The sequence below is a fragment of the Rhea pennata genome, chromosome 2 (assembly GCF_028389875.1).
Source record: "Rhea pennata isolate bPtePen1 chromosome 2, bPtePen1.pri, whole genome shotgun sequence".
Classification (NCBI taxonomy): domain Eukaryota; kingdom Metazoa; phylum Chordata; class Aves; order Rheiformes; family Rheidae; genus Rhea; species Rhea pennata.
The window spans coordinates 24319693-24345737 of NC_084664.1; the positions used below are offsets into that span (position 1 = coordinate 24319693).

The window sequence follows — 26045 nt, forward strand, 5'->3', positions numbered from 1 at the left end:
TGGAAAGCTCTGTCAGTGTAGATCCCTCACCACCGAAGGCAACAGGCAGTTCGGAGTCGTCTTAATCTTGTCCAGAGTAAGGAGATTCGACTCTCAGACTCCAGGGAAAGTGGCTTTGTCGCCCTTTCTCGCAAGCTCTGCCTGTGGGATCTGTGGCTGATGTGGAGCCTCGCTGTTAAGGAAAGCAGCCACCAAGACAAGACCCTTCTGTGAGGAAGCTCTGCCCATTCAGAAGTTTTTGTGATTACAACTAAAGGAAAATATTGCCCTTATAGATAGTCAGTGGCAAAAAGCCTACTGAGATCAATAGGATATGCATTTTATCTCAGGAATTAAGCAGAGGAGTTTGTGAAAGCGTGGGAGTGCTTGCTTCAGGAGCCAGGACTGTGTAGTGCTTAAAATGAACGTCTCAAGTCTGGGGCTGCTGCCTGGTCTGTGGTTCCCCCCCCAAACCAAGCTGCTTTTTTACTGCTGGACTTCTTCATAGCCTTCACTTCTGAGGAAGCTTGGGTACAAGTGTACTTTTTAAAAGGAACTGCATTTAAAGTGCTTAGCCGTATCAGTGCCTATAAGAGATTGTAAAATCTTCATGTAGGCTAATGTAAACTGATAATATCACAGGCAGAGCTGAATCCAGATAAACAAATGTCAGAACAGTCTGATAATATCTATACTTGGACATGACCTGCTTTAGGCAGGTTGAATTTTAAGTGAATTTTGTTAAATTAATTCAGTTCACAGAGCAGAATGAAACACAGTTTGTGAGCAGGTAACATCTGTCAGGGCAACCTGCCTTGAGTTTGACTAAAATAGCATTTGAGGAGGTTACACGACATTTAGTTGTATGACCAAGTGGCATCTCAGCGCCATCTCTTTTGGGCCAACATTCTCTCAGTTTCTGTCAAGAGAAGGCAGAGTAAGCAGACATCCAGCTGCAAACGAGCACGTAGAAGTATCCTACAGCTTCTGCAGCATTTTACTCTGAAACCCAGTGTGATACACACTGTTAGTTCCAGCTTCAAGAATGGAAAGAAGGACACAACATAGCCACTAGATCTTGGCTCCAGGACAGAAAGGAGAGTTGTTAAAACACACTGAGATGCATGACTTCCTTTGGGGTTGAAAGCAGGATCTCCAAAATTGTGTCACAGAGTGCACAGGACCAAATGCAGTCTGTATTTCTGGTTTCTCGTGTAGGTTCAGGTGGAAATAACATTTGACAGAGAAGCTAATGGATGTGATATCAGGAGAACTAATGCCCCCATGAAAGCTAAATGGAAGCTGCCCCTAACCCAAACTGCAAAGTTTTACCTACCTTTAACCCTGGCATTACCCACAAGTATCCCTGAATGCTGTCCTCCTCCTACCCTGTAAATGAGAAAGGCCGTTTCTGGCGCTCTCTCATTTAAAGTACATGTAAATCTGGGATACACAGCACATACGCAGTTGCAGGGCAGAACCTGAAAGGTGGTTAAAAAAACAACCGGCTACACTTCTAATGTAAGATGCATAATAAGCTCTGTGAGCATGCACTTGAGCAGTGACATGTTTTCACTGTCTCAGTAGATGGCACTAAAGATGACAAAAACGAGTATATAAATGAGTAACAGAAGTAAGTGGGTAGGGCCTGTGAGGGGAGGGCATGGTCATTTCTTCAAGTGTGCAACTGCATTCCCAATGGTTAGGGGCATAAACTGAAACATGCTCAAGGAGGATGGACATACTGCTCCCAGACCCACTGTAGATGTGCCCACACAGGCTGGCAGCTCCATGCAAGTGAGTTACATGCACAAAGTTTAGGCAAGCTATTGTGGAGGTCTGGGTTTCAAAATCATTCATGGGTGTGTTTGCATGGGATTTGAGCTGATGTTTTTAAAATCACTTCCATTAGGGATGATTTGTTCTCTATTTTCAACAAAATCTTTTAAAAACTGTTCCATGTAGTCTTTTAGATAAAATTCCACGATTGTGTCAGAAAGTGGGTTCTTCTGGCTCACCACCAGCATAGGGATCTAAAAGTTAGATGTTCGGTATTAGTCATCTCAGAGGCCTCCATTGACTGCAGTGCAAAGTTGTAGCTATCATCCGTTGGCGATTCAGCGATACAAATTCAGCTGTTTAGTCATGCTCTCTGCTGGTGCTCATTTGTAGATTCTTTCACCCAGACACCTGTGCTCTAGACACCTAACATTAAGTCAGAAGTAAATATCTAATATCCATGACTAGCTAATCACAGATCTCTTGTGAGACGTCTGTCCTCAACTTTCTTCTGTGCAACTTCTTTTAAATACGATGGCTGCACAAACTTTGAGCACTGAGTCTGATTCTGATTTCCACCTCTTCTGTGAGAAATCCTAGCTACATTGTACTGGTTAGGTTTTGGACTCTGATGGAAAGCCCCTTGGCTCCAGGCTCAGCAGGATCCTGCTCGGGTACCTGCTGTGCAGGAAAAGTGCTCAAGATGCCCCAGCCTTGTGGGGATACAGCTCCTTCTGGGTCACGTGAGCTGGTGTGCAGATAGATGGGCTCATCCATGGCTTTCCACCTTACTGAGGTTTATTTAGTGGTGGTCAGAGTAACTGGCAGGAGCAGTCGGTGATGTGCAGTAGGCAACGTGGCACGAGGATGTGGCACGAGGGATGGGGTGCCAGTGCCATCATCTTGCACGCTGCCGCTCAGCTGGCACCGGGGTGAGCAAACAGCTCGCTTGTGCAGAGCACCCCACCAAGTCTCGCACCCTCGGTTCCCTTCTTTAGTTTTCAAGTGCCTCATTATAAGTTTAGACATGAAGATCTTAAATCCTACTACAGCTGTAGGGTAAAATTAATAAATAATTGGATTATGGATAATCTGTAAGTTCTGCCCTCTTTATCTTCCCACCTCATCCTCTCCTCTGATTTTTTAAATTTTGGATCTAGTAACAGTTTGAGTGTTAAGAATCCCTACCAGTCCAAATGTGGCTGCAAGTGAGAGGACTCATATGTGTAGTGAACAGCAGAGCACTGAGCACTGTCGGGAACTTTTCTAAGCGTTAAAAAAAAAAAAAAAAAAAAAAAAAAAAGCTTTTAGTAGTCCGGACTTTTTTGTAGTCCGTGCAGTTTGGTGCCCAGGTTTATGATGCTGTGATGTGTGAATGCCTTCTTTTATACTGCAGTAGCTGTTTAAAATTTTCTTCTAAAAACTTTCATGTCCAGCTGATCTTACTGGGTCCTCAAAATGCACATGCGGAAGATATATTTTTCAATATTTGAAAAATGGTACCAAGATAATTTTTACGAGAAGTGCTGCTGATCTTTGAGACTACAGCACAAGGCATTAGAGCATCATGGGGAGCTGCCAACATATAATTTCCATGGACACCCTGTTGCTTGCGACTGCCATCAGTCACATCAGACTGTGTGCTGTCACAGGGAATTACAGACACGATAAAATTATGCACTAGTCTAAAATAAAAGAAAAATTATTTAAAGGTAAAAGAATTTCACTTAATTAATAGAGATGCAAAACAATTCCAGATGCAAAAGAGCCCCGCACCTGTCGGTCCAGAGGCTAGAGCACGGGGATCCTACAGCTGCTGCCAGGCGGTGGGGCTGCTGCCAGGGGTCTCCCCTTGCTCCTTGGTACCAGTGATACTGTTCACGGTGCTCGTCACTGGAGTCCGCGCCTGCGCAAAGCACAGCCCCTTGCTGCGGTCGAGGGGTTTTTGATTGCCTTAGAACTCAGGTATAAACTGCTTCCCCAGGGGACGTTTTGGAATCAGAGGATTTTAGGGTAAAAGCGCTCAGAGGGTGGCTGGGTGATGTGCCCGCCCTAGGGGGAGGCCTCTGAAAAATGCCCTTAGGTTGCAAAACAGAACAAAAATGCCAGGGTAGCTCAAGTTTTCTATTTTGAGGCTTTTTGTCCTTTTACATTGCCCAGATTTAGAACCTGATAGAAACCTCTCAAGTGGGAAAAGTGCAGAATCTCCAAACAGAAGCATAAGAGCTTTTCTTGGGTATAAAATTTTAGTCAATAATGTGCTGATGCCTTATTGACATGAAAAGAATACCTTTCATGTGATACAAACATTTACTTGCTACTGCTTACTCTACTCACCTTGTACAGAAATGCTGATTGCTACTGACTAATCAGTCCATTTTTGTATATTCTCATCAGACTCTTTCTTTGGCTGGAACAATATGCACTGTATGATGCTTGCATGTCTAATAATTTGTTATTAGCACTTTGTATATGCCTTTGTTACTTCACAACTAACAGTTTGGCCTCTAAGTGCATGCATTTGTGTAAATTAATGTGTTGTTAGAGATTAATAGATTTTTTTTGCTATGTTTGTATCAATATATGAGCTGTGTAAGATATACACAAAGACACCGAAGATATTGTCATTTATTCATCCACTGGCAGAAGACATTGTTCAGCTTGTATTTATACTATTACTGTTTCTACTTAAGTTTCATAATGCCATGTCTGTCATTCAGTTCTCTATATATTTTATTGCAGATTTGACTTGTTAATTTTATAACGATTAGTTATAGTACCGTATAAAGCAGCTTAAGAAATCATTTATTATGCAATACAGTCCTAATAAGTGGTAGGAAATTTTAATTTTTCTTCCAGTGTTCCTGAAAGCTATAAATACCTTTATAGTCATGAAGTTTTAGACTACTGATCTATCAACTTTTACTCCCTCCCAATACTGAGCTAAGAATAAACAATAGTGAACACTTGGTTCTGAACCAAACTTCAGAGTAATGGCAGTTGCTGTTGCAGTGCTCGGACCCAGAGACATCACATTTATTTTGTGTGTTTCAACATCTCAGGACACTTTCTCCTGCAAAGTCTCCGTCTTCATCCACTGGATCTATTGCCTCCAGTAGAAAGTACCCGTACCCGATGCCGCCGCTTCCTGACGAGGAGAAGAAAGCTAACAGGCAGAGTGCCAGGGTACGTGTGTGTTTTGTCAGGGACTTGATTTGCTGGTAGTTGTTCAAAAGCATGGCAGATCCGCGTCTTTGAGTAACGCTGAGAGCAAAAACGGCTTTTCCTTCCTATCTCTAACCCTAGCAGCTGCCGAAGGCTGAGCCTCTGGCGCAGATCAGAGCAGCCTTCGTGGCTGCCCCTGCTCCGTTAGCTCCCGTTAGCTTAAGTAAGACGCGGTGGAGCTGCGCAAGGCCGGCCGGGACGTGCAAGGACTTTGCAGCGTCGGGCCCGGCGGCTGCGGCGCTGCCAGGCCGGGCGGGAGCAGCAGAGTGGCCCTGCGACGCGCGGTGCAGCCCGGCGTCCCGGCCCTGGAGGCTCGCAGCTGCCGCCGCCGGGCGATGGTAGCCTTTCCCCTCTCCGTGTCGCACCAACGTGGCCCTAGCAGATACTGAGTAACCAAAAAAAAAATCACTGAAATCTACTTTTGGGGTTTCAGCAAGCCTTGCTGAAACATTCCCAATTAATCTGTTGACTCTGTGAGCTGAGCATAAACCCGCCTGAGGGGAGAATGAGACCAGCCTGCCTCTCACTTGAGACCCAGGCAACGTAGATGCGAGTCCCCAAACAAGCTCTTACCACCGTTTAGGTAGTGGCCTGTTTTTTCCTTTGGTGACGTGCGTTTGTGGTCCTTCTCCCCCCTCTGCAGCTCTGGGAGACCTCCATTTAGCTCCGCTCGTTCCCCAGGGTGACACCAGAACCGTTTGCTGCAGATTTTGTAGGAACTCGGCGTCACTGAGTCGTTGCACATTCATCTGCTCTTCAGACAATATGAAAGACGAACAGACGCCGGCGATCACGGTGACAACCTGCGCTCATTTGGAAGGGAAAAAGCAGTCCTTTTTTGTTGACAAGGATTTTATGAATTTGATGTAAAGAACAACCAAATCATAAAAATTAAGAAGGGATAATGGCTCTTCCGCATGATGACAAATACATTTATATAGAATTACAGCCGCAGTCAATTTACAAGTCCCAAGTAACAGCGGTTTTTCTTTGGTTTAATGCAGTTTCAAATTAGAGCAGATCAGAATTGAGAACAAGTGCTCTGAAGAGCGCAGCCGATGTAAACATGTACGCTGTATGCATGAACCTTGTGTTCTTTACTTTCCACATGTAAGGGACAGACAACATACTGTAGTAGAAATTAGCATGCAGGAGTAAGAAATATAGGATTTTTGTGACAGGATCTCGAGCTTTGAAAGACAAATATTTTACATAAACTTCAAACGAACAAGGATTATATCTTTTTTTTTTTAACCTTGTTTATAATCTCAGTATACAGATTGTATATATGTAAACATTTGATAATGTCAAAAATAGCTGTTACACATAAGTATATTTTGCCAAATGCCTAAAGAAACAGTCATGACTAACATCACACGTCAAATTTTTTAATATTATGAGCAGACAACTTTGGAAATACAGAAGATACAGTACTGTAAAAGTGTGTCTCTTCAAAACTGGTGTTTGACCAAAATCTACCCTATCTTTTAAGTGATTGACAATCTCGGTTGTGTCATGGAGTGCAGAAATCAGAGTGCAGTGACTTTGTCTGATACCATCATCAAAGGAACCAGCCAAAATCCATTGCTCAGTATGATGAGTAGTGTAGCCTCACACAGCTGTAACCGAGACTAGTTCTGCAGATAGCAGAGAAAGAGTTTTTAACTACTGTTGAGTACAAACTTACTGGAAGTTTGGGAATACTTGTAAGCAGGCAGTTCAGACCATGGTGATGTCAAGTCTTTTTTGGTGAGACTTACTGTATATATTTGGTAAAGCATTTCAGGCACCGTTTTAGATGGCAAGGTGTAGCTTATGAGAGGCATGATGATTTCACTACACTAGATGATAATACAAGCGCTAGGCAAGTAGCCAGTTTCTTTACTATTTTTAATTTATCTTTGTTACTGGAATCTCCTTTAGCATGTGTTAGAATGCTATGCTGCCTGTCCTTGAAATCCTCTTTACAATTTATTTGGGTCTTAAACTGAGTACAAATGAATTCAGCCAAAAAAAAAAAAAAAAAAAAAAAAAAGATCCTGGAAACAACATGCCTTTACCATGGAAATGCTGGTCTTGTGCATAAATGAGTGGTGTTAGTCTGACTGCCAGTGGTCCATGTGTTAAGGGCTGAATGAGATGTTGCTCTTAAATTTCTAATACCTGAGACTTCTGAAGGATATTGTAAAGTAAATATGGTCTGTTGATAGGAAATCGGCATTTGGTAAGAAAAATGGGCATATTAAATCAATTTATAATTCTTCAGCTCTCCAGAAGTGACAAATTCATAGCCCCAGGTAGTAACATTACAGAATAAAACGTCTGTTTCTGTAAGATTCAGTAGCATACCTGGCCCAATAGCTGGACGAACAATTCGATACTGTTATGACAGGAACATCCAAGGTGTTTCTGAATCTTCTACCTCTTTCATATATTTCCTTTAGTAAGTGGACCCAACACTTGCAGCCTTTTAATATATTTTTTTTTTTTTTAACTTTTATGTCTCTTGGTAAAGTCAAATATATATAAGGTTAAATAAAAAAAAAATTTAAACATGTCAGCAGCTGTAAAGTATGTAAGATTTTTAGACGCACTGTATTTTATGATTTAGACTGTGTGCTGAATTATAACAAAATATTGGCCTTGAAATGATTTCCTTCACAGTCACAAGGTTCTGGTAAGTATTTAGGGGGAGGACAAATGAGTGAGGACAGTTTGCAGACAGACCGTCTGGAAGGAGCCTGTCACTTCTCATTGCTTTAGGGAAAAAATCTGCACTTTTGTGAAGAGTAAATATCTGTCAGCACTGAAGAATATTTTTTTGCAAAGATTTAATTTGAATGTAGGTAGCTGGATTAAAGATGGTTGGTAGTGTATAGTTCATGAAATCAGGGCTGGAGCCATAATCACTTGAAGTCAATATAAGTCTTTTATTGATTTCACTGGACTTTGAACTGGACCCTCAACCCCGATTAGGAAATATCACTAACCCAATAGCCTCTATGTTACTCTGTCACCTGGAAGCTGTTTTTTCCTTCCGTCTTAGTGTCTTGTCCTTAGTAACTGGACTGTTTATCATGTGCCTTTTATGATACTTTGTTTGAATACAGATTGGCATGTAATTTTGGATAATCCCATTACATTCTGTGGCTATTTCATGTTTACTATCCTTTACTCGTCCCTATCCCCTTTCCCTTGTCAAGAAGCAGCAAGATTTGGGAGACAGAACTGAATGTAACATACTGGGCTGTTTGTGTAATGTTTGTAGCTTGTTTTTAAAACAAGGCACTCTCCTGACTCTCTTTCAGTGATGTACCACGTACTTTCAGCTTCTCTCTTGTTTTGGTATCTTTCATTCCTAGCATTTGACGATACAGCTATGTGCTTACATTAATTTTAGCAGTCACTCTCACATTTGGAGATACGCAGTGACTGGAAGTCTAGTGAGTACTAACTTTAAATTAAATAAATACTGATTTTCACTTGGATGAGGTCAAGAGAGTGAGAACATCATGAAACTTTGCCTTTTGCAAAATTGTTCTGCAGGGAATTTTGCACTGAGTTGGTAACTTGGAGACATTAAGTTGTTGCGCAAAACCTGAACTTGTAGGGCTGTATGAGCCTCTACAGCCAGTGGATGTGAAAGAGAGAAGTTGTTTGGTGGTTACATTCTATGGTTTTCTACTTTTAAAATGTAGTGTGTTTGAAAACTGCCAGATTAGTAACCCTGGAGATTGCAAATATTTTTATTTAACCACAGTAGTTACAGTTATATTGGCAATAGCAATATTAAATTGCCATGTAATACCTCACCCAGTGTAAAATGGTGTGTTTGTGTGGTCAGTAAGGTAGTTCAGTCATGCTGACTCATTCACATTCAGACTTTTATTTGCTGATTTTATTTTTATTTTCCTATTTTTAATAAATGAAGTTGTTCATGGTTGTAAATACCTGCTGAAATGGGGAGGTCGTCAGTTCATCTCCAACACATTACAAGTAGTTGTCCATGTTAGCATAGGATTTGCAGGATGAGCTATACTTACTTAATGTAGTGTTGTGTATTTCAGCATGTGGGAGAAGAATCTTGTATAATTTAAAATAATATGATTGACTGCTGGAGACAAAAAAAAATAGAGATTATATCCAAATAATAATGCTGCAGTGTGATACCACCATTTTACAGTTAAAAGTTTACCTGCATAGTCTGGATTTGTTGAGATGAGAACTTCAGTAATCCATACTGTAGAATATGTTTTGATGAATATATTTAGACGGTATGCTAGAAAATGGTTGTGATTGATAATTTACATGTAAATTTGTTATATTACTGTTGTAATATAAATAGTTTTAGTTTTTAAAGAAATTGTTCAGTAAGTATATCTTTGCCTCAGTGTGAACTTGCAAGTCACTACTTGCCAATTATGTGATTTGAAATGTGACATATGTCTTTAAAGTTAGCCACTTCTAAATGATTTAAGAGTTTTGTTCTTGGTTTATGAGATCTTGAACCTGTTAAGCTGATTCCCTCCATTAAATACTTTTGATTGTACTAATAATCAAATGGACTATTGGGCTATAGCCAGAATCAAAATAAGAAAAAAATACCCAACTGTGTCAACAGCCAATATGTACCCAAGTCCTCTTATCTGACTCACCATTGCTGATTTTAAATGAACTGGATTGTCCTGTCAACATTAATGCAATGTCTGTTTTCAAAACCAGGGCTAAGAATAGCTACATATGCTGTGACAAGTATGTGTATACTTCTGACCAAATTTGCAATCATTTCACTGCTTAGTATCGTGGCTATATGCAGCATGTTTAATGATCCGTCAGGTTATGAGAACGCATGATGTTTGCCTTTGCCAATAGGACATAAAGTAAACCAGTTAGGAGGCTCCACAGTCAGATGGGATAACAGGTTTGCTCCTCAGGCTTGCTTTGTCACCAAGTCCCGTACCCAGCTGTTGTAAATAACCTTACCAAACTCCAGCTTGAAACTAGGCAAGCTCCTCTTCCCTTCCATCTCCCTGCCCGCTCCCCCCTCCCCAGAAAGCATTTCCTTGAAGGATAGTTACATCCACTAGGAGCATTGTGTGATTGCTAGTTAAGATCAAGCTTAACCAGCTTCAAGAGAAGCTGATGTTACAAAGGTGCTATGAAGGTGGAAGCCTTTCCCCATGATGTCCTGGATAAGGTCTTTCCAGTGCTGTTTACGGTGCTGTAAATATATTTCTTGCCCTTGCTAGAGTGTAAGTAATTGATAGAGCCTCATGTCTCATTTGCAATTTACACTAGTTCAGCATTTGGTGTCTCAGTCATCCTGTGTAATTCTCATCCTCTACCATTTTCCAAGGATGAGTCGCTTTAATCACTGAGTCTGTTAACCTGAAAGCTGTGCTGTGTTCTCCTATTTCCCCTATTCTAAGTCTCAGGACCATCTGTTTCTTCCTCTGAGCTATCTGAATATCTGTGTCATTAGCAAGCCCTGTGAGCCACACTTACCAACCACAGTGTGAGGCTGGTAACTCATTTTTAAGAGCTTGAGCATTCTGGTCTCTTAACTTATCTTTTTGGCCCAGCATAGACTGTCCCTCTGACTGCCGCTGCCCTGCTATTTGCACTGCTTCTAAACCCTGTGACATATGTTGGGCAGTATGAGATTCGGCTTCCATTTTGATTTTGGCCTTTTCCCCGCAGACAAATATGTACAGTTTTATTGTCCCAGGATTGCATGGTGGAGAAGAGTTCCTATGTGGACATAACTGTTAGACTAATAGATCAGGAAAGAAGAAAACAGTGAACTGATTGTGAAGACATAGTTGCAAGATAAAAAGGACTCTCACGATATGCTAAGAAATTAGAATATCTGCTGGTCCATCTACACTAAAAAACTCCTTTGGGCTGAATATTTTCCAAGTTAATTTATGAAAAATATTTTTGGTGACTCAAGTATGGATCCTGATGTAAACTTTGGCAAGAAGTAGCTCTCACGGCCAGCAGGTGGCATCTTGTCATTCCACAACCGTTTTCTTCAGCTATTCAGAAGACAGTCATCAACATAAATATGGTATCTGAGACAAGTAACCAAAACAAGCAGTGAAAATAAGTTCGGAACACAGGAAAGTGTTTGTTCTCGCACACTTGAGAAGCTTTGTACCTGACTTTAAAATTGGCCACGTCTGGTGTTTTAAATCTCTAAAATCAAATCCACATCAGTTACAAAATCACTTTAGATGATCCAACTAAAATCTGTTTAGAAAATTTCTACTACGTAGACAGGCCATAATTACAATATTACTTAGACTGAGATAAGGAAGATTGGGGAAAATAAGAGGAGAAAAGCAGTAAAAACATTCTCTGAAAGGAGAAGAATAGGTATCTTATACTATTTTTAACTATTAAAGCATAAAATTTCAAAGCAACAAGATAACTTTTTGTTTCTGTATTTCTCAAATAAAAAGAAGTTTTGATTAAAGAAAGATTAACTTGAGGCCTTAAGACCTTATATATTCTAACTTTAGCATGCAGAGTCTATTTTTACAACCAAATTAGAAATTCCTGTATATAGGCCTGACAGACCTTGTAAGTAGAGTGGTGCTAGCAGCTAATCATGCAATATTGTAAGGCTCTGTGTAACAGTAAATACTGATTTATTTTGATTATTGGTACAAGGACTCCTGCTCACTGCCTGTGTAGAGAATCTGCGTATTTTATGCTTGGAAATAGAGTCCAGAACATACTCAAACTGTGAATATATAACCTGATTTTTTTTCTTAAGGGTAAAGATATATTACAATATGTAGTGTTTTATATAGAATACAATACTTATTTTTATTGTTGCATAAATGCAAAATATTTTTTTCAGAATAGCAAGACATTACAGAATTTTTAATCTGCTGGAGAAAACACTATTTACAGTATGACCAGTTCTTTCAGCAAAGCTTTGGGGGTAGAATATACCAGTTGGCTCTGCCAGCTTCATTTTGTGCTAATGTTGATCTTGGGCATTGCTGTAAGAAAAAGCTATCTATTTTTTCACTGATGTTAGCCCCTATTGGTAAAATGTTTAGAGAGGTAAGGAGAATCTTGTTTCACCACTGGGACCGGGCTAATGTTAGCAAAAACAATCAGTCTACATCGTATTGTTGTATTTGCTAGTCAAAACCCTTTAAAAACTTTTACATGACAAAATAGAAACAAAAGATTTTGACAAACACCAAAATGAAGCATTGCAATTTACAACTTTGTAGCTTTGAGTGTGATATTTTTGTCATAAACATTACAGGCATTGGGCTGTTGAAGTGAATGAATCTGGCTTTCATGTAGCTAAACAAAACGTTGCTTTTTATAAATAAAACCATTGTAATTTGGGATTCTAAATTCCTGCTCACTTTTAATAACAGCATCACAATATCCACTTCTATGAGAGTATTTAATACAATGCCTGTGGTTTTCAATGTAACTAACATATTGTAACATCAGTAAAGTGACTTTCAATGACAAAGACTCTGGTGTGTATTTTGTTCTTGCAAGTCTCTACATTCTTTTTCATTTCTTCATTTACATTTTCTTTACACTTACATATCCTATTTTAAAGTTCTCTTTAAAAAGTGACAGTGAATGCATAGGAAAAAGCGATAATGGCTAGTAAAAGAATCCAGAAGTTATTATTTTGCAATTTTTAAAACTGAAAATGGTCCTACAAGCTTTTTAAAGCTTTAAGTTCCCACAGTTATAAACCTGAAATTATTGTACTTTAGGTTTGCATGTCTGAGGGCAACCTAGAAAAGCGTGTGAATTCTTTCTTCCCATTAATAGTAATCAAAATCATGTATTTCTGTAAACTAGAGACTACTGTTACAGAGAACCAAGCCTACAGCAGCAAAACGATTCCCAATTTGCATGAAATTCAAGAGCAATCACCCCACTTGCAATCATACAGGGAACCTTCCCAATATGCCTTTTGGGAAAGGGAAGCTCTTTAAGTTAGAGAACTGTGTCTTGCTAAAACAACCAGACTGTAACTTCAAGTTGCTTGCTGAACATACTCTTAATAGGTAAGCCATTTTGGAATTTTTTTTTTTTTTGTAATATGACAACTTCGCTTAAAATCACTCAATAGTAATCGTATTTTTTCCCCTCAGTTTGTATCTATATGGACAAGGAAGATGATCTAACCTATCAGTTCCTGTGAACCCCGTGGTTTTGGAAATGCATATTGACAACAAAAGGCAACTCTTTCTTTGGTTCAAACTAGAATTCATTCCTGGTTTTTGGAGCTCACTCTTTGTTTTACAGGTTTCTTTGTTTAGTGTTTCTAAGATCTGTAAAAAAACAAAACAAAACAAAAACCAAGCTTGTTGGTTGTACATATTGTATATAGTTGTTTTTGCAGTCTTTTGAGGCCCAGTAGTTGGTCAGCACTAAAATGTAATTCCACCTGGGGAAGCAAACTGAGGAAGCAAACTTGGAGTATATGTTGCTCTTCTTTCAGTGCTGTAGACGTTAGTTATGCCCACTCACTTTAAAAGTGAGTGTGTGTGTGTGTGTGTGTGTATATATATATATATATATATATATATATTCACACATACTATACACACATTAAAAAAAAAAGACAAATAGTGACTGGTCCTACCAAATCCTCACCTACTTTGTATTTTGTTTCCCAAAATACCACATTTATCTATTCTCACAATAAATCTATTTTAATAAACTGGACTATTTTTCATCCCAGTCCAGATGCCAAACAGTTAAGCCAAGCTTTTACTTGTAGGTGCAATTTCACTCCCACATATTATTTCATCAGTATGTCTCAATCTATAGCAGAACTTCATATGTGTAATGGACTGTGGAACTTCTGGAGGCCTCAGATCATCTTAAGTTACACTCAAAAATGTTACATTCATTCTTGTGTAATGTTTTCCTTCACATAGTCATCAGTAATTTCAGAAACATAACTAAGTAAAAATATGAGATAAAAGTTGTGCAGGTAATGAGTTTTGGTAAAGAAGTCTCATCATTTTTAAGGTGTAAGGATACTGAATACTGCATTTGTGCAAAATAGTCTAATCAAAATCCTACAGAAAGAATGGCCTTTTGCATCACACTTTCTTAACTTTCATCGCTTCAGCCATGAATTTTCTGAACTACAGCAGAACTGCTCTTGGCTACTTCAGTCAACCTCTGTACCTAAATTTTGGTTGCTATGTTAGAAAGGCTCTTAGTAAAATTCAGTGTCTGTTTCCCAACTTGACATGCAACAAAACAGTGTACAATCACACTCATGCCTTTAAAATTCACTTTTCATACCAGAAAGAACTTCTGAAATGAAATTAACAGCATTATACACAGGATTTTAAGAAGCACTATTTGCTTCTTCAGGTGGTACCAGCCCACTTTGTATATATAGCCTAGAAGCTAGAGACCAGGATTCCACACTATTCTCAGCTGACAAGGGTTTAAAACCACATCTTGCAGCAAGCCTTCTCCCCTGAGAATTATTTCCATTGTTTGTCCAGTGACAGAGTTATTTTTTACTTTCACACACACTTACTTCGTGCTTTCATCCTCAAGGACAAAGGCTCCTCCCTAGAAGCGTGCCTTTGCCAGAAGTGCCCTAAACCATGATAAGAAATACAATTCTTCTAACAGCAAGAATCTGGGATTCTTTGCATTAGGTAAAGCTGGGAAAAAAATAATCTATTGTTCTTCTGTGGCAGGCAGAAATGACAAAAATTAACCAAAATTCCAAGACTTTATTTAATTGGAAAAAAGTTTCAACTAATTCCATATATTTATGTTCCTCCCTCTGCCATTCTTCTCTTAAAAAGGGCAGCTGTTTTTATTTCTGTTATAAATTAAATCGTTTTTGCCCTGGAAAATCTCAGGCCAAAAAGTCTTGCTTTTCTGTAGCTGCCCCTATGTAAGGTCCACAGCAGAGGTAATGACATGCTGTGATCTTAAGTAGATGGGTAAAAGTTTTTCAAAGTGGGTTTTGGTCTTTATAGAAAGGCAGGAAGAGGACTTGTTAAGAAGATAGAAACATTAATTTACAGGTAACTGTAGTCTGACAAAGTTCATAGTTAAAAGGGACGTATATTAAACTGACAGTGAGTAGTTTTAAACATTTAGAAGTGTTTTAATATACAGACACAAACAATGATAATTTTTCTGGAATAAAAGCACTGTAAACAAGATCACTCTGTCAAAAGTTCTGTGCTACATTTCTATACATCCCTGCTTGAAAGAAATTCTAGTAAGGTCAATTTACAATGCCTGGTGCCACTGACTTATCCCCAAAACACCTCGCTGTCAAAACAAGCAACTTCAATTTTCTGATGTTCTAACAGATCACAGTAAAATGTTGATTCCAAAAGCTAACTCTTTCTATTTGTACATCTGCCTTATACTGTCAAAGACAAAAGAATATGTATCAGCTTATGTATCATCGTCTACATGATACTGTTTAAGTCTGAAATAAGACAAGCTGCACTCCAGAAACTGGTCAGAAGTAAATACATTACAGAAAAGTTTACTGTCTACATAATTTGAGTTACACATAGTGACTTACAAGTTTATGTAAAAAAAAAAAAAAATCTTTAATAGAGGTTAAAGATGACAGTACTTTAGTTTAATCATTATTAAAACTAAATAAAGGCAAGTGCATAATTCAGTAATTTTAAAATATGCAAATTACAAAATTAAGATATACAGTCATGATAACTTTTGGCAAAGCAAAAGACAAACCGGAATGGTAATATGGTAATTGTGATCATCCACAGCTTCCTTCTTTTTGACTTAGATGCTCATTACACACTGTATGAACTGAAAAAAAAAAATCATTTATTAAATGTATGCTACAGAACAAGTTTTCTTTTTCTCCTAAAACACCCATTGTCACTACTCATACCCATTGTCACTACTCTTTTTTTCTAAGCATGTTCAGTCCATGAACAACAAAGCTTTAAAGCTGAACAGGAAAATTAGCTAATGGTTTAAAACAAAGCACTTCTTCATAACAACAAATTAACCCAGCAATTACATACCATACTGTTCTCCTTCTCTCACAGAGATGCAGCCAGGAAACCAAGTCCTACAAACCTGACTGGTTAGAATCCTGTCCCTCCCTCCCTTCCCCCAAATGCCTACTAAGCCTAAAAAAAGGCATGTCTGTGTGCATGTGTGTAGGTAAGCGTGTAATACAGAAGCCGAGCCGGAAGAGCAGTATATCTGCTCTAGATGTTCTTAAACTCTGGGGAGCCTGACAAAATGTACAATGAACTCTAAATAAACCTCTGCAAAATATGTAAAAACTTTGTAAGAGAAGATTTGACTCTAATTCTTCTACCTAGCTCAATTCCAAAAGAGCTGATTAAAACAAAAAACAGGATCTTCAGGCTCTCAGGTACCATAACAGTAGGGAATACAAACACAAACTGAAATCATTACTGTTTCTCTTCAGTTTTATTTTTTAGTTTTTCTTTAGTTTTACTCCGTAAGTTTAAACGGTTCCTTAAAGTTTACTTACATCATCATACTGGAAGTTTACAAAACCTTGCTGAGATGCATCTCTTCTTCTAAAACATTCTGCAAAAATGTATTTAAAAAATATATACAAAAATCAAGTAAGAAGAATTACAGTTAATCATTTTCTTTCTTTTTTAAAATGCATTGTACTTTCATTTTAGATTTGGCCATACCCCTATTCCAAGTTGTCTTTCGTAGTATCAGAAGACAACCAGTAGTTTATATTGCTCCTCATAATTACAAATCATTTCATGCAAATTTCTCACCTTTCTGAATTTCATCCCGAAATAAAACAAAAAGTTCAAGGTTCCAAGAAGTAACAAAACAGAAATTAGGGCAGAGCAAAATGGAGGCAAGGAAATAAAAGAAAATCACATGGATGAGAGCTCATAAAGAACACAATTAATTCCAAGATTTAAATTTCAGTTCTTAATCTTCACATTTATCCTTTCAATATGTATGATAAATCTTCCTATTTATCATTTGACATTGAGAGTGCCCCACCCATCCTTTAGGGCCTGTTTAAAAAAGTGTTCCCCAGTTTTGAAGACTTTTCTAGTCTATGGAATAAATCTTGTATTAATTTTATTTCTCTCTTAAATGGAGTCTTAAATAATCAATTTCTATAAATATATTAGTTCTGCATGTAAACTCCATTGAAAGAAACCTATTTTGTGTTACATAAAAGTTAAAGTTGAATCTGAAATGCCTGAGTAATCCTTAGTAATCACATTTTATTAAATAAAAATATATTATGGAGATGGCATTAACAAGTCCATAATCAACATACCTGTGAGAGCTCTGAGTTTTACACAGCAGGCAATGTAATCATCAAATGTAATCTTTCCACGGGTGCTGTATCGCCTTGTGATTGCTGACACTGCCTGTGGGCTCAATCTAAATCCTATTTGAAAAGAAAAAAGTCCATATTGAAATGAGAGGTAAGTTAACACAATCTAACACAATTTTTATTGGAAATGTGACAGTTATTGCAGGACTTTAATGGGTGCTGGGAAAGGCTGAGAGTCAGCCTCAGTGTTAAAAGCAAGAAAATTTCACAACGTACCCATGTTTGTCAAGGCTTTCTCTAGTTCTTGACGATCCACTGTGCCACTTCTGTCGTTGTCAAAACTTATGAAGTGTTGCCTCCAGCCATTGACCACAGCCCAGAGTTCTTTAAACTCATTAAATCCCAGTGTACCAGACATATCTCTCTGATTACAAAGCTAGGAAAAAAGTTACTTAGCTTCCAAAACTAGAAAAAAAAACCCACCTCTGTTCAATGGAAATTAGTATTTTTTTATCATCTGTGGTTCAAAACTCTAAGTGGAGGAAATAAAATATTGATAATAGCTTCAGAGTTAGTTTCTCATAGAAAACTAACTAGAGCATCCCATGGCAGATGGACAATACTTCCGACCAAAGGTCAGTGAAATCACTCTCTCCCCACTATTTCCTCAGTGAAGCCTTATAAAACTATTTGCTCTTTCTAAATGTAGCTTATCTGGCTATCCTCTCTTTACACACTGTAGTGCAGTTATCATCAATAACATATGTATCTGAAATAAAAACAGATGCCAAATAAAAATATTAAGTTAGAATAACATCAGTTCTCTGTTACTGTAAGCAGGTTGCTCACAGCCCTTCCGGTTTAATTTACTTTTTTCTTTTCTTTCTTTCTTTTTTTTAAAAAAACTAGAAAGACATTTGAACATTACAAGTTTTAACTAAAAGTCTTCAAAGGTTCTAAGGTTGCACTATATGCCTAAGTCTTCCACAGGTCCCACTGCTGAATGCCATATACCGTCCTTCTAAGGTACATGAACCTGACTCATGCGAGGAATAGGATTCAGGAGGCCTTAGATTATATTCAGCCTGCATACATACGTTTACATTCATTAGGACATCTACAATGGTGTCTGCTTTTAAAAGCACAATGAGTGATTCGCACAAACCTCTGTCCTGAGATGCCAGACCTGACTTCTTACACATTCAATGGAGAAACAGTCCCCAAGACTCAGAGACATACCATGTGTTATAAAAGGTCAACTACTGAAAGCCTCATTGATTAGAATTATTATTTCATCCTGAAAATCGAGCAAGAAGGGAGTTTTGCTGCCCACAGTCATACCTGACTATAATTATATATAAACTAAGGTCTGAATGGAAATTACAAAGCATTTCCCAGCATTCAAACACTGTCTTATCTTTGTTCATGTAATGTAAAAATGTTTACATTTCATAATAAAGGATACATCCAGCATCGAGATCATGAGTCTGCAAGTCTCTAAGTTGAAAGCTATTTAAATTAAAAAAAAAGGAACAGCTGTATTAAGAATGACTAATTTTCATTTACATAAAAGATTAAAATTGCTTATTACATTTTATGCAATATATTAAATAATTGCTTTCTACTGTATATAGTCATACATGTTTTGATCCAAGTAAGAGCTTCTTATCATGACTTGTCAAAAATACTGACAATACACAAACTAGAGACTATTGAGATCATAAATAAAATGAATATGCTCTTAACTTAATCTATAAGGGGTTTAGGTTTCAATCAAAGTTATTATTTTGTTTCACTACAGAGATCACTTGAGCAAAACAGCTTTACACATAGAAACTCAATTTTGCAAATCAAACACTAAGCACCCTGACAGAGGAGTTCCACCATACAATTTTTTGTCAATATCAAAGCTCAACTTCAAACCAAACCAAACCACTTCTTCAGCTCCACAGCTCAGTAGTTGAGAACTAACCAGGTGGGGAAGGAAAGCTCTATATGCACAAAACCCAGTAGAGAGATTTTGCATCTGAAAGTAGTCCACAGGTCAAGAAAGCCATTTTGCCATGCAAACGGAAAACTGCATGACTGCATGCTTTTCCTGGTAGATATAAGAATATACGTATTTTAGGGTTACAGGTGTTTTGTTTGCTGACTTACGTTTATATGCTCCTGCGATCCCTGACTGGGTCAGACATCTCTGTAGCTCATCAGCATCTATTTGTCCATCCTTTGGGTAACAGAAGATATATTAGCTAGAGTTTTAATCCCCTCTTTACAGTTTATTCCTAGTACCCACTCCCTTTTCAGTGGCATTAAACTAGTTATCTTTACAAAACAGAACTGACTGCCTCTCTGATGTATGACAGAAACTGCTTTTTATAACCTGTATCTCTAATAGTATTTCTTCAGTTGACATTGTTGCAACATGCATTAGCTCTCACATCTAGTGACTTTATGCACTCAAAAAAACCCAACCAACCAACCAAACAAACAAACAAAAAAACCCAAACAAACAGGACTAGGAGCAGGTTTGCTCTAAACTTAACTATTTTTTAACCGCATAAAATACTGGCAGCATCTACTTGAGAGTGAAGTGCACAGAAACTAAGGCATAAAATCTTCTAGAGAATCTCAACTCCACTCAAAGTATTAATTTCAAGTTAATAGGTATTAATTTAAAGTGAAAGTAAACATTTACGATCTCATTGTACAGTAGGAAACCTGGAATACAGATCATACATGCCTTCTTCCCAAGGCAGACTTAACACTGACAAATTTAAAAATTTGTCTGGGAATAGTAGGTTGTTATCTGAACACATGAAAGCAGAAAATAAAGAATTTTAAAAGACAGGAGAAAAAAAAGAAACAGAAAAGATACCTATCTGTGCAATTTTGAACATGACTCCCTTGCAAAGCATCTCTCTCAGGGTAAAACAGAAAACAACTGCCAAGTCATTGAAGGAATGAGCTGTAAAAAGCGGAGTTGGAATTCTAGGTCACACTCCTCACACCCATCACATGAACCTCAGTTCACAGAGAGTCTGAGTATAATTTAACCTCATTCAAAGATGGTGCGTTATATCTGTAGATGTAAAAACCAGTGTGACTTCAATGTAAAGCATTAGATACAAAAACCAAGAGTTGCCTTATATTTTAAATGAATTTATTTGCTTCAGCATTTTCCTAAGGTTTATATATGTATGTGGTTTTAATTCTATTATAAATTAATATATATATTAATATATTTATGTATTATAAATTAATATATGTATTTTTTAACAACTGGGATATGCTACTAAATGGATTGGTCACAATGGTACAGCCAGATAACTTTCAGAAATAAAGTATGATTAATAATACAATACAGCACATTATTATCATACTAGATGACATTTGACAAGGTCTGAAAAAAATAGTAACATTTTGATTCTCTATCAGTTTCCAATCTAGTCTATCTGCCCTAACTATATAGATGTAGTAAACACATTAAATTTACAGGAAAACTCAAAAATACAATTTGAATTAGCCATATATATTCAGCAGCAAATCTATCTTTAAAGCGCTTGTGCATTCTAAGATAAAGGCATTATCTGGGTGATTAACACTACCAAAAAACACCTCGACCTTTCCCTTTTTTTAATTTCTTTTTTAAAAATAGAACTTAAGAATTAAACTACATCCAGCATAGGTGCTTGTAAACAGACTTGGTAAGAAAGTTATCAGTTCCCACAAAGATACATTCATTTATTAAAGATCTGAAACAATACTTTCACCTTTTTCCTAAACAAAGGAAATGAATTCCTTAAATTAGGACAAAATTTTTGTTGTAAACTATTTCACAGAAAGCTCAGGGATGACGTGTACTTTTTAGGTGAAAAAGCATGACAGGGAGAGCAGTAAGCCATAAGCTTTACGAATTCTGTAATAAGCACTTCCTAAAAGCTGTAAGATTTAGGTTTTAACACACTTGCATGGATGGACAAAGGCAAGTGATATTTTATCTGTTCCATTTCACAGTATCCTTATAGGAGTTTTACATCTGGACATCTAGTACTCAATGAAACAGACTCTTCTGATTCCAAGGATAAACTAGGTTGTTTTTTGAAACGTTATTTTAAGAAGGAATGATTCCTAGGAATAAGGAAGTATTTAAGAGATGTATTAACTTGATTATACCCATTACCTCAACTGATTCCCAAGTTTTAGAAACCATGCCTCACTTCGAGAGCTGGGCACGTTCTGTGCTTCACTGCGCTCCAGCTCGTCACCTTTTCTCCACGGCACTTCCTGCTTGCTATTACCTCACTCCTTCTCTTTACACTGTGACCCTTCTTGTTCTTCCAGAGTAAGCTGCTGGCTTGACTGCTGATTCCTGAACACCATCTGACGGCACCCAGATTCTTTACCCTCTGAGCTGGCAGGCAAATTCTCAGCATTCATTCAGCAGAATTTTGCTTAGGCTCCACCTTACTAGAGAGGCCTGTCTCATTACATGCAGGTTATTCCAATGTTCTCATTTATTATAAAAAATTGCATGGTCTATATATTTTCATATGCAACATTAAAGTAGTAATATTTAGGTTGTAAGATGCACTGTTAATTCAGAAGAATAATGGAGACAATAGAAAGCAGTAACATAAATTGCAGTCCTCCTAAAACAGAAATTGAAACCTCAGCTATGTCTGTTGAATTTAAGCCTTTTATGTTGTAGCTATGTGCACCCGCAAATATCAGGTCCAGGAGCAGAGTTTTAGATCTGCGTACATCCTTTAAACATGCAATAAATAGCTACACAATGCATGCTACCGGCAAAGTTAGAACTTCTAGCACAATAAATCTAATTTATTTGTTCATACTTTGTAACCCACTGCAAGAAATACTTGCAGTATTTCATACTTTGTAATCCACTGCAAGAAATACTTACTCCTAGAAACATGCATAATCATATAGAAATAACATATTACATAAAATTACAGGAAAGAAATATAAAATATAGCAACAAAAAACGGGTAAAAAAAGAAAGAAACAGAAGCCTAAAAGTCAAAGTTGTGCATGCCCCCTTCTCTGAAAGAATAACGACCCTATCTAACAAGCAAACCCAGATATTGGCACAACTGAAGATTGTTATTCCATTTGCAAGTCTATCAAGCCACTTCATGACATAATGATTTCTTTCTTATTAATCTTTCCTGTTCATAGCAAGGCCATCTCCACAGCTGATGTTTCCAGAAGGCTTCTGGCTTCTTCTTCCTGAAGCTGACAGCATTCCCTAACCCAAGGACTGAGCCAAAACTCAGTTGCTACATTTCAGGTAACTGCATCGTTCCTGTATAGTAACTACATAGTTCTAGGTAATGTTAATGCTAACTAGCTCTTCTAAAGTTCCAGCACATTTTAGTAGAAGGACCAAGAAAAAAAGATCTGTTTTTTTTCTTTTTGAAAGACTTGAAAAATAGAGTTCTCCCAACAAATAAATAACACTTTAAAAGCTTACCTGCCCAGCCACTGCAGCAAAATAACCATACAAAGGATCCTGAGCTTGTCCAGGGAACGCTGGTCCTCCTGGAGCTCCTCCATACTTTAGAGATCACAAAGAAAGTTAAGTATAAATGAATGATTCAGTTAACTGTAAGAAACTATAATGTTTGTACTTCAGAATCAATTTGTGTTTTATACACACATGTAAAAGAGTCATATCGACCTCTCCACAAAACATTCTTTTTTAAAAAGAACACAATCTTAGTATACCTATTTTTTATGATTTAAACACATCAGTGTAAAACCTTGCACTAGATCAATCAGCTGATTGAGCAGTGTGCCATACCTCATCAAACTTAAACTTTACAGTCTACTACCAGCAGTAAATGAGGCCCCGAAGATAGGCTATCTCTACGGCCCTATAGAGTTTTCTTTGTATTTCAAGAAAGCTAAAGCAAAACAGCTCTGCAGGGAAAGTATCTGGAAGAAAATATGTACTTAATATATATTCTGAGTTTTTTTCCAGTATTGATTCTCAACAGAAATGTGGCAGAAGAACACATCTTAATCTTGTTTGAGTTAAACAAATTATCAGCTGAAGAGTAACTATATTTATATCTTTTTTATTTTTTTTTCCCCTTAAGGGTGGGGAGGCTGGAGCTCTGAGCAGCTAAGGCTAATTTACTTGGCTATCTACTGACCCCAGCACAAGCGAGAACAGCCTGTGGTGAGACCTTGCTCACGGGACCTCGCTGGAGGACGGCGGGCTCCGCAGCAAGCCGGCGCAGACAGCCCCCGCCGGGGAGCGGGGGCGTTTCGCCCGCCCAGCGGCGGCACCTCGTAGGCTCGGGCCTCGCGGCTGCCGCGGCCGCAGCCCGCGCCGGGCCCTGCGGCACCGCTCGGCCCCGGCCCAAAGAAGGGCCCCCGCGGGCCCCGGCCGCGGTGCAGGATCCCCCCCAACCCCCGCTCCAGCTGGCTGCCCCTGAGGCGGCGGAGAGCTCGTAAAACAGCCCCTTTCCGGCACTCCGCGCCCCACCGAGGCCCTGCCCCAGCCCGGCTGCCCCGCCGCCGCCTCCCACCCCCGCTCTCCGCGCCAGGCGCGCGGCGCCGCTCTCTCACCCCGCCCTGGTAGTAACCGCCGGCGGCGGCGGGCTGCCCCGGGTACGCCATGTTCTGCTGGCACCTGCCCGGCCGCCTTCACTACCGCCCGGCCAGCGCCCAGCGCCCGGGCGGAACCACTCCGCCACTCGAGGTGGGGGGGGCACGGGCGGGCACGTTCCGGGAAGGGCCGCCTGCCCACGGCCCCGCGCCTCGCCACCCCGCCAGAGGCAAGCGGCCGCCCGTCTGCGCCCCGAGCGGCGCAGCAGCGCGACACGGTGCCGCCGAGAGCAGGGGGCCCCCCCGCCAGCCCGCCCCGGGTGGTACGGGCCAACGGCCCGGGGCGGCTCCTCCCGCCCCGCTGCTGAGGGCGGCGGTGGTTGGGACTTTGCAGTGGCCGTGGCCGTGGCCGTTGATGGCCGCCGGCCTTCCCCAGGGGCGCGGCACCGGCCTCTTCCGCCCGTTTCCCTGGGCGCTGCTGAGGGCGGTGTCGCTGGGAGCGGGGACTGGGGCTGCGGGAGCTCCTGGGGCGCGTCCGTTTTCGACGTCTCGCCCTAGCAGCTGCTCGTGTTTGTGCCTGACAAGAAACGCTTGAAATTGAGGTAGCGGAGTTTTGTCTCTGTAACTTCAGGACTACCTCTGCGGTGTCCCTGGGTACAGCTGTTCAAACACACACGGGGAAGCAGCAGCTGTGTGTGGTTAAAAAAAGAAGCCATGCATCTGAGTGAGTGGCAGCAGTAATGCCAAGAGGCTTCACGCTGATGTGGGCAGCCCACAGCGGTATCAGTCAGCTGAAATTGTGCAGGAACCCACAGTATTGCTGGACAACTTTTTTTTCCCCAGTCATCTTTGTCATACTGTTATCAACTAAGTCATTTGGAAACTTCTGGAAATGTTAAATACGAACCTTGATGTCAAATTACTTTTAAATCACCCATCCATGATTTATAAAAAGGCAAGACAGTAAAGCATGTAAGCTCATTAGTTTATTCTCTGTGCATATATCACAAAATCCATTTGTTCATTACGTTAAACATGTCCTCCACTTTTTTTGGTACTTTTTTCTGGTACACTTTTTGAAGTCTAATCACCTATCCATTATCCTAAAGATAGAAAATAGATCAGCTTTTCAGTTTTCTTTTGGGTCAGTAGATCCAAATTCCTTCAAAACACAAAAGAGGTAGGAAATTTAGTGTTTTACTACAATTACAAAAGGCCTTTCCTGCCATGCCCCACCAGCAATCTACAGTCTGAGGCAGCTCTGATTTTGGCAATTAACCTCAAGAGTCACAGCCAGTGCAGAGCAAAACTTTTGTTTAACAGCCTCCCCTAGACTGGAAGAACTCACTGGTACAACCTGTATTTTAATACTGCTGATTCTTTGTTCCCTTGAGTACCCCAGAAAGCAGCAGTGACTTGAAATGACCATGGCTTGGTCTACTTATTTGCAAAGTATTTAAACTTTTTTGTTATGAGAGGTATTTGATTAAGTTGCCAGAAGAGTTGTTCACTTAACTCCATTAACTGAGACAAATATTCTGGTGAAGGCTTTGCAGGGGAAATACAGTTGTTTTCTGTTATAAAATAATTTATTTTCTGCTGGTTTAGCGTAATTTCTGAGGAACTTGTGTAGGACTGTATTAGTTTAGGACTATTAGTTTAATTACGTTACAGGAAAGTTTTCATTTAGAGTGAGCCATCTTTCTCAGCTTCTAGGTCATCCTATAAACATAGCTTTCAGATGGTGTTTCTATGATACATTTTTTGCTATTTCAGCGCCAGTTGCACTAATGCCATTGATCATGCCAGTAAGGAGACAAGTATGTTGTTCTATGAAATTTAATATTCAGGATAGTTGTCAAATGAAAGAAGGAAATCATTATTTCCTGTCTTTATCACACAGAGTAGCATACACAAAGCCTGTTTTTTTAGGGCAACGGAGAAACAAAGTAATGAATATGAATAGTTTTTCAGGTTAAGAAATACCCATCTCAGAAGAGTATTCAAGTAGCATTTGTTAATATAAAACTGTGCAGTGGTCAGATAGTTCTATTTACCAAACTTAATCTGCGTGCCATATATATTATCAGAGATACTGTGCTGTACACACACTGATTACAGTTAATATATCTGGGCAAGAAGTTTCCCTAATTAAAAGAAGATA

At 39.1% G+C, this 26045-nt stretch overlaps 2 protein-coding genes across 3 annotated transcripts in view; one reads left to right on the plus strand and one right to left on the minus strand.

Moving 5' to 3' along the window:
* Nucleotides 1-12490, plus strand: part of ADAM22 (ADAM metallopeptidase domain 22) — a 64865-nt gene extending 52375 nt beyond the window's left edge. For both annotated transcript variants that reach the window (XM_062569080.1, XM_062569081.1), the window contains 2 exons: nucleotides 4821-4944; nucleotides 5627-12490. In XM_062569080.1, the coding sequence (XP_062425064.1) occupies nucleotides 4821-4944; nucleotides 5627-5647 (145 nt within the window). In that variant the 3' untranslated portion in view covers nucleotides 5648-12490. The remainder of the gene's footprint in view (nucleotides 1-4820; nucleotides 4945-5626) is intronic.
* SRI (sorcin) lies at nucleotides 11790-24138 on the minus strand. Its single transcript, XM_062569083.1, has 8 exons — nucleotides 23903-24138; nucleotides 22800-22883; nucleotides 19463-19532; nucleotides 18771-18814; nucleotides 17582-17729; nucleotides 17306-17419; nucleotides 16517-16575; nucleotides 11790-15813 (listed from the first exon to the last, which is right to left on the minus strand). Exons 1-8 carry the CDS (start codon nucleotides 23951-23953, stop codon nucleotides 15787-15789), a joined length of 597 nt encoding a protein of 198 aa, XP_062425067.1. The 5' UTR covers nucleotides 23954-24138; the 3' UTR covers nucleotides 11790-15786.
* Between the last annotated feature and the right edge of the window lie 1907 nt (nucleotides 24139-26045).

What these genes read in the sequence shown, in the direction of transcription:
- SRI (XM_062569083.1), bottom strand. Translation starts at nt 23,953, where the DNA reads ATGGCGTACCCGGGGCAGCCCGCCGCCGCCGGCGGTTACTACCAGGGC. An exon ending in TCATGATCTCGATGCTGGAT is followed by an intron (nt 17,730 to 18,770) that starts GTATCCTTTATT and finishes CTTTGTAATCAG; the next exon opens with AGAGATATGTCTGGTACACT. An exon ending in TAAACTTCCAGTATGATGAT is followed by an intron (nt 15,814 to 16,516) that starts GTAAGTAAACTT and finishes TTTTTTTTTCAG; the next exon opens with TTCATACAGTGTGTAATGAG.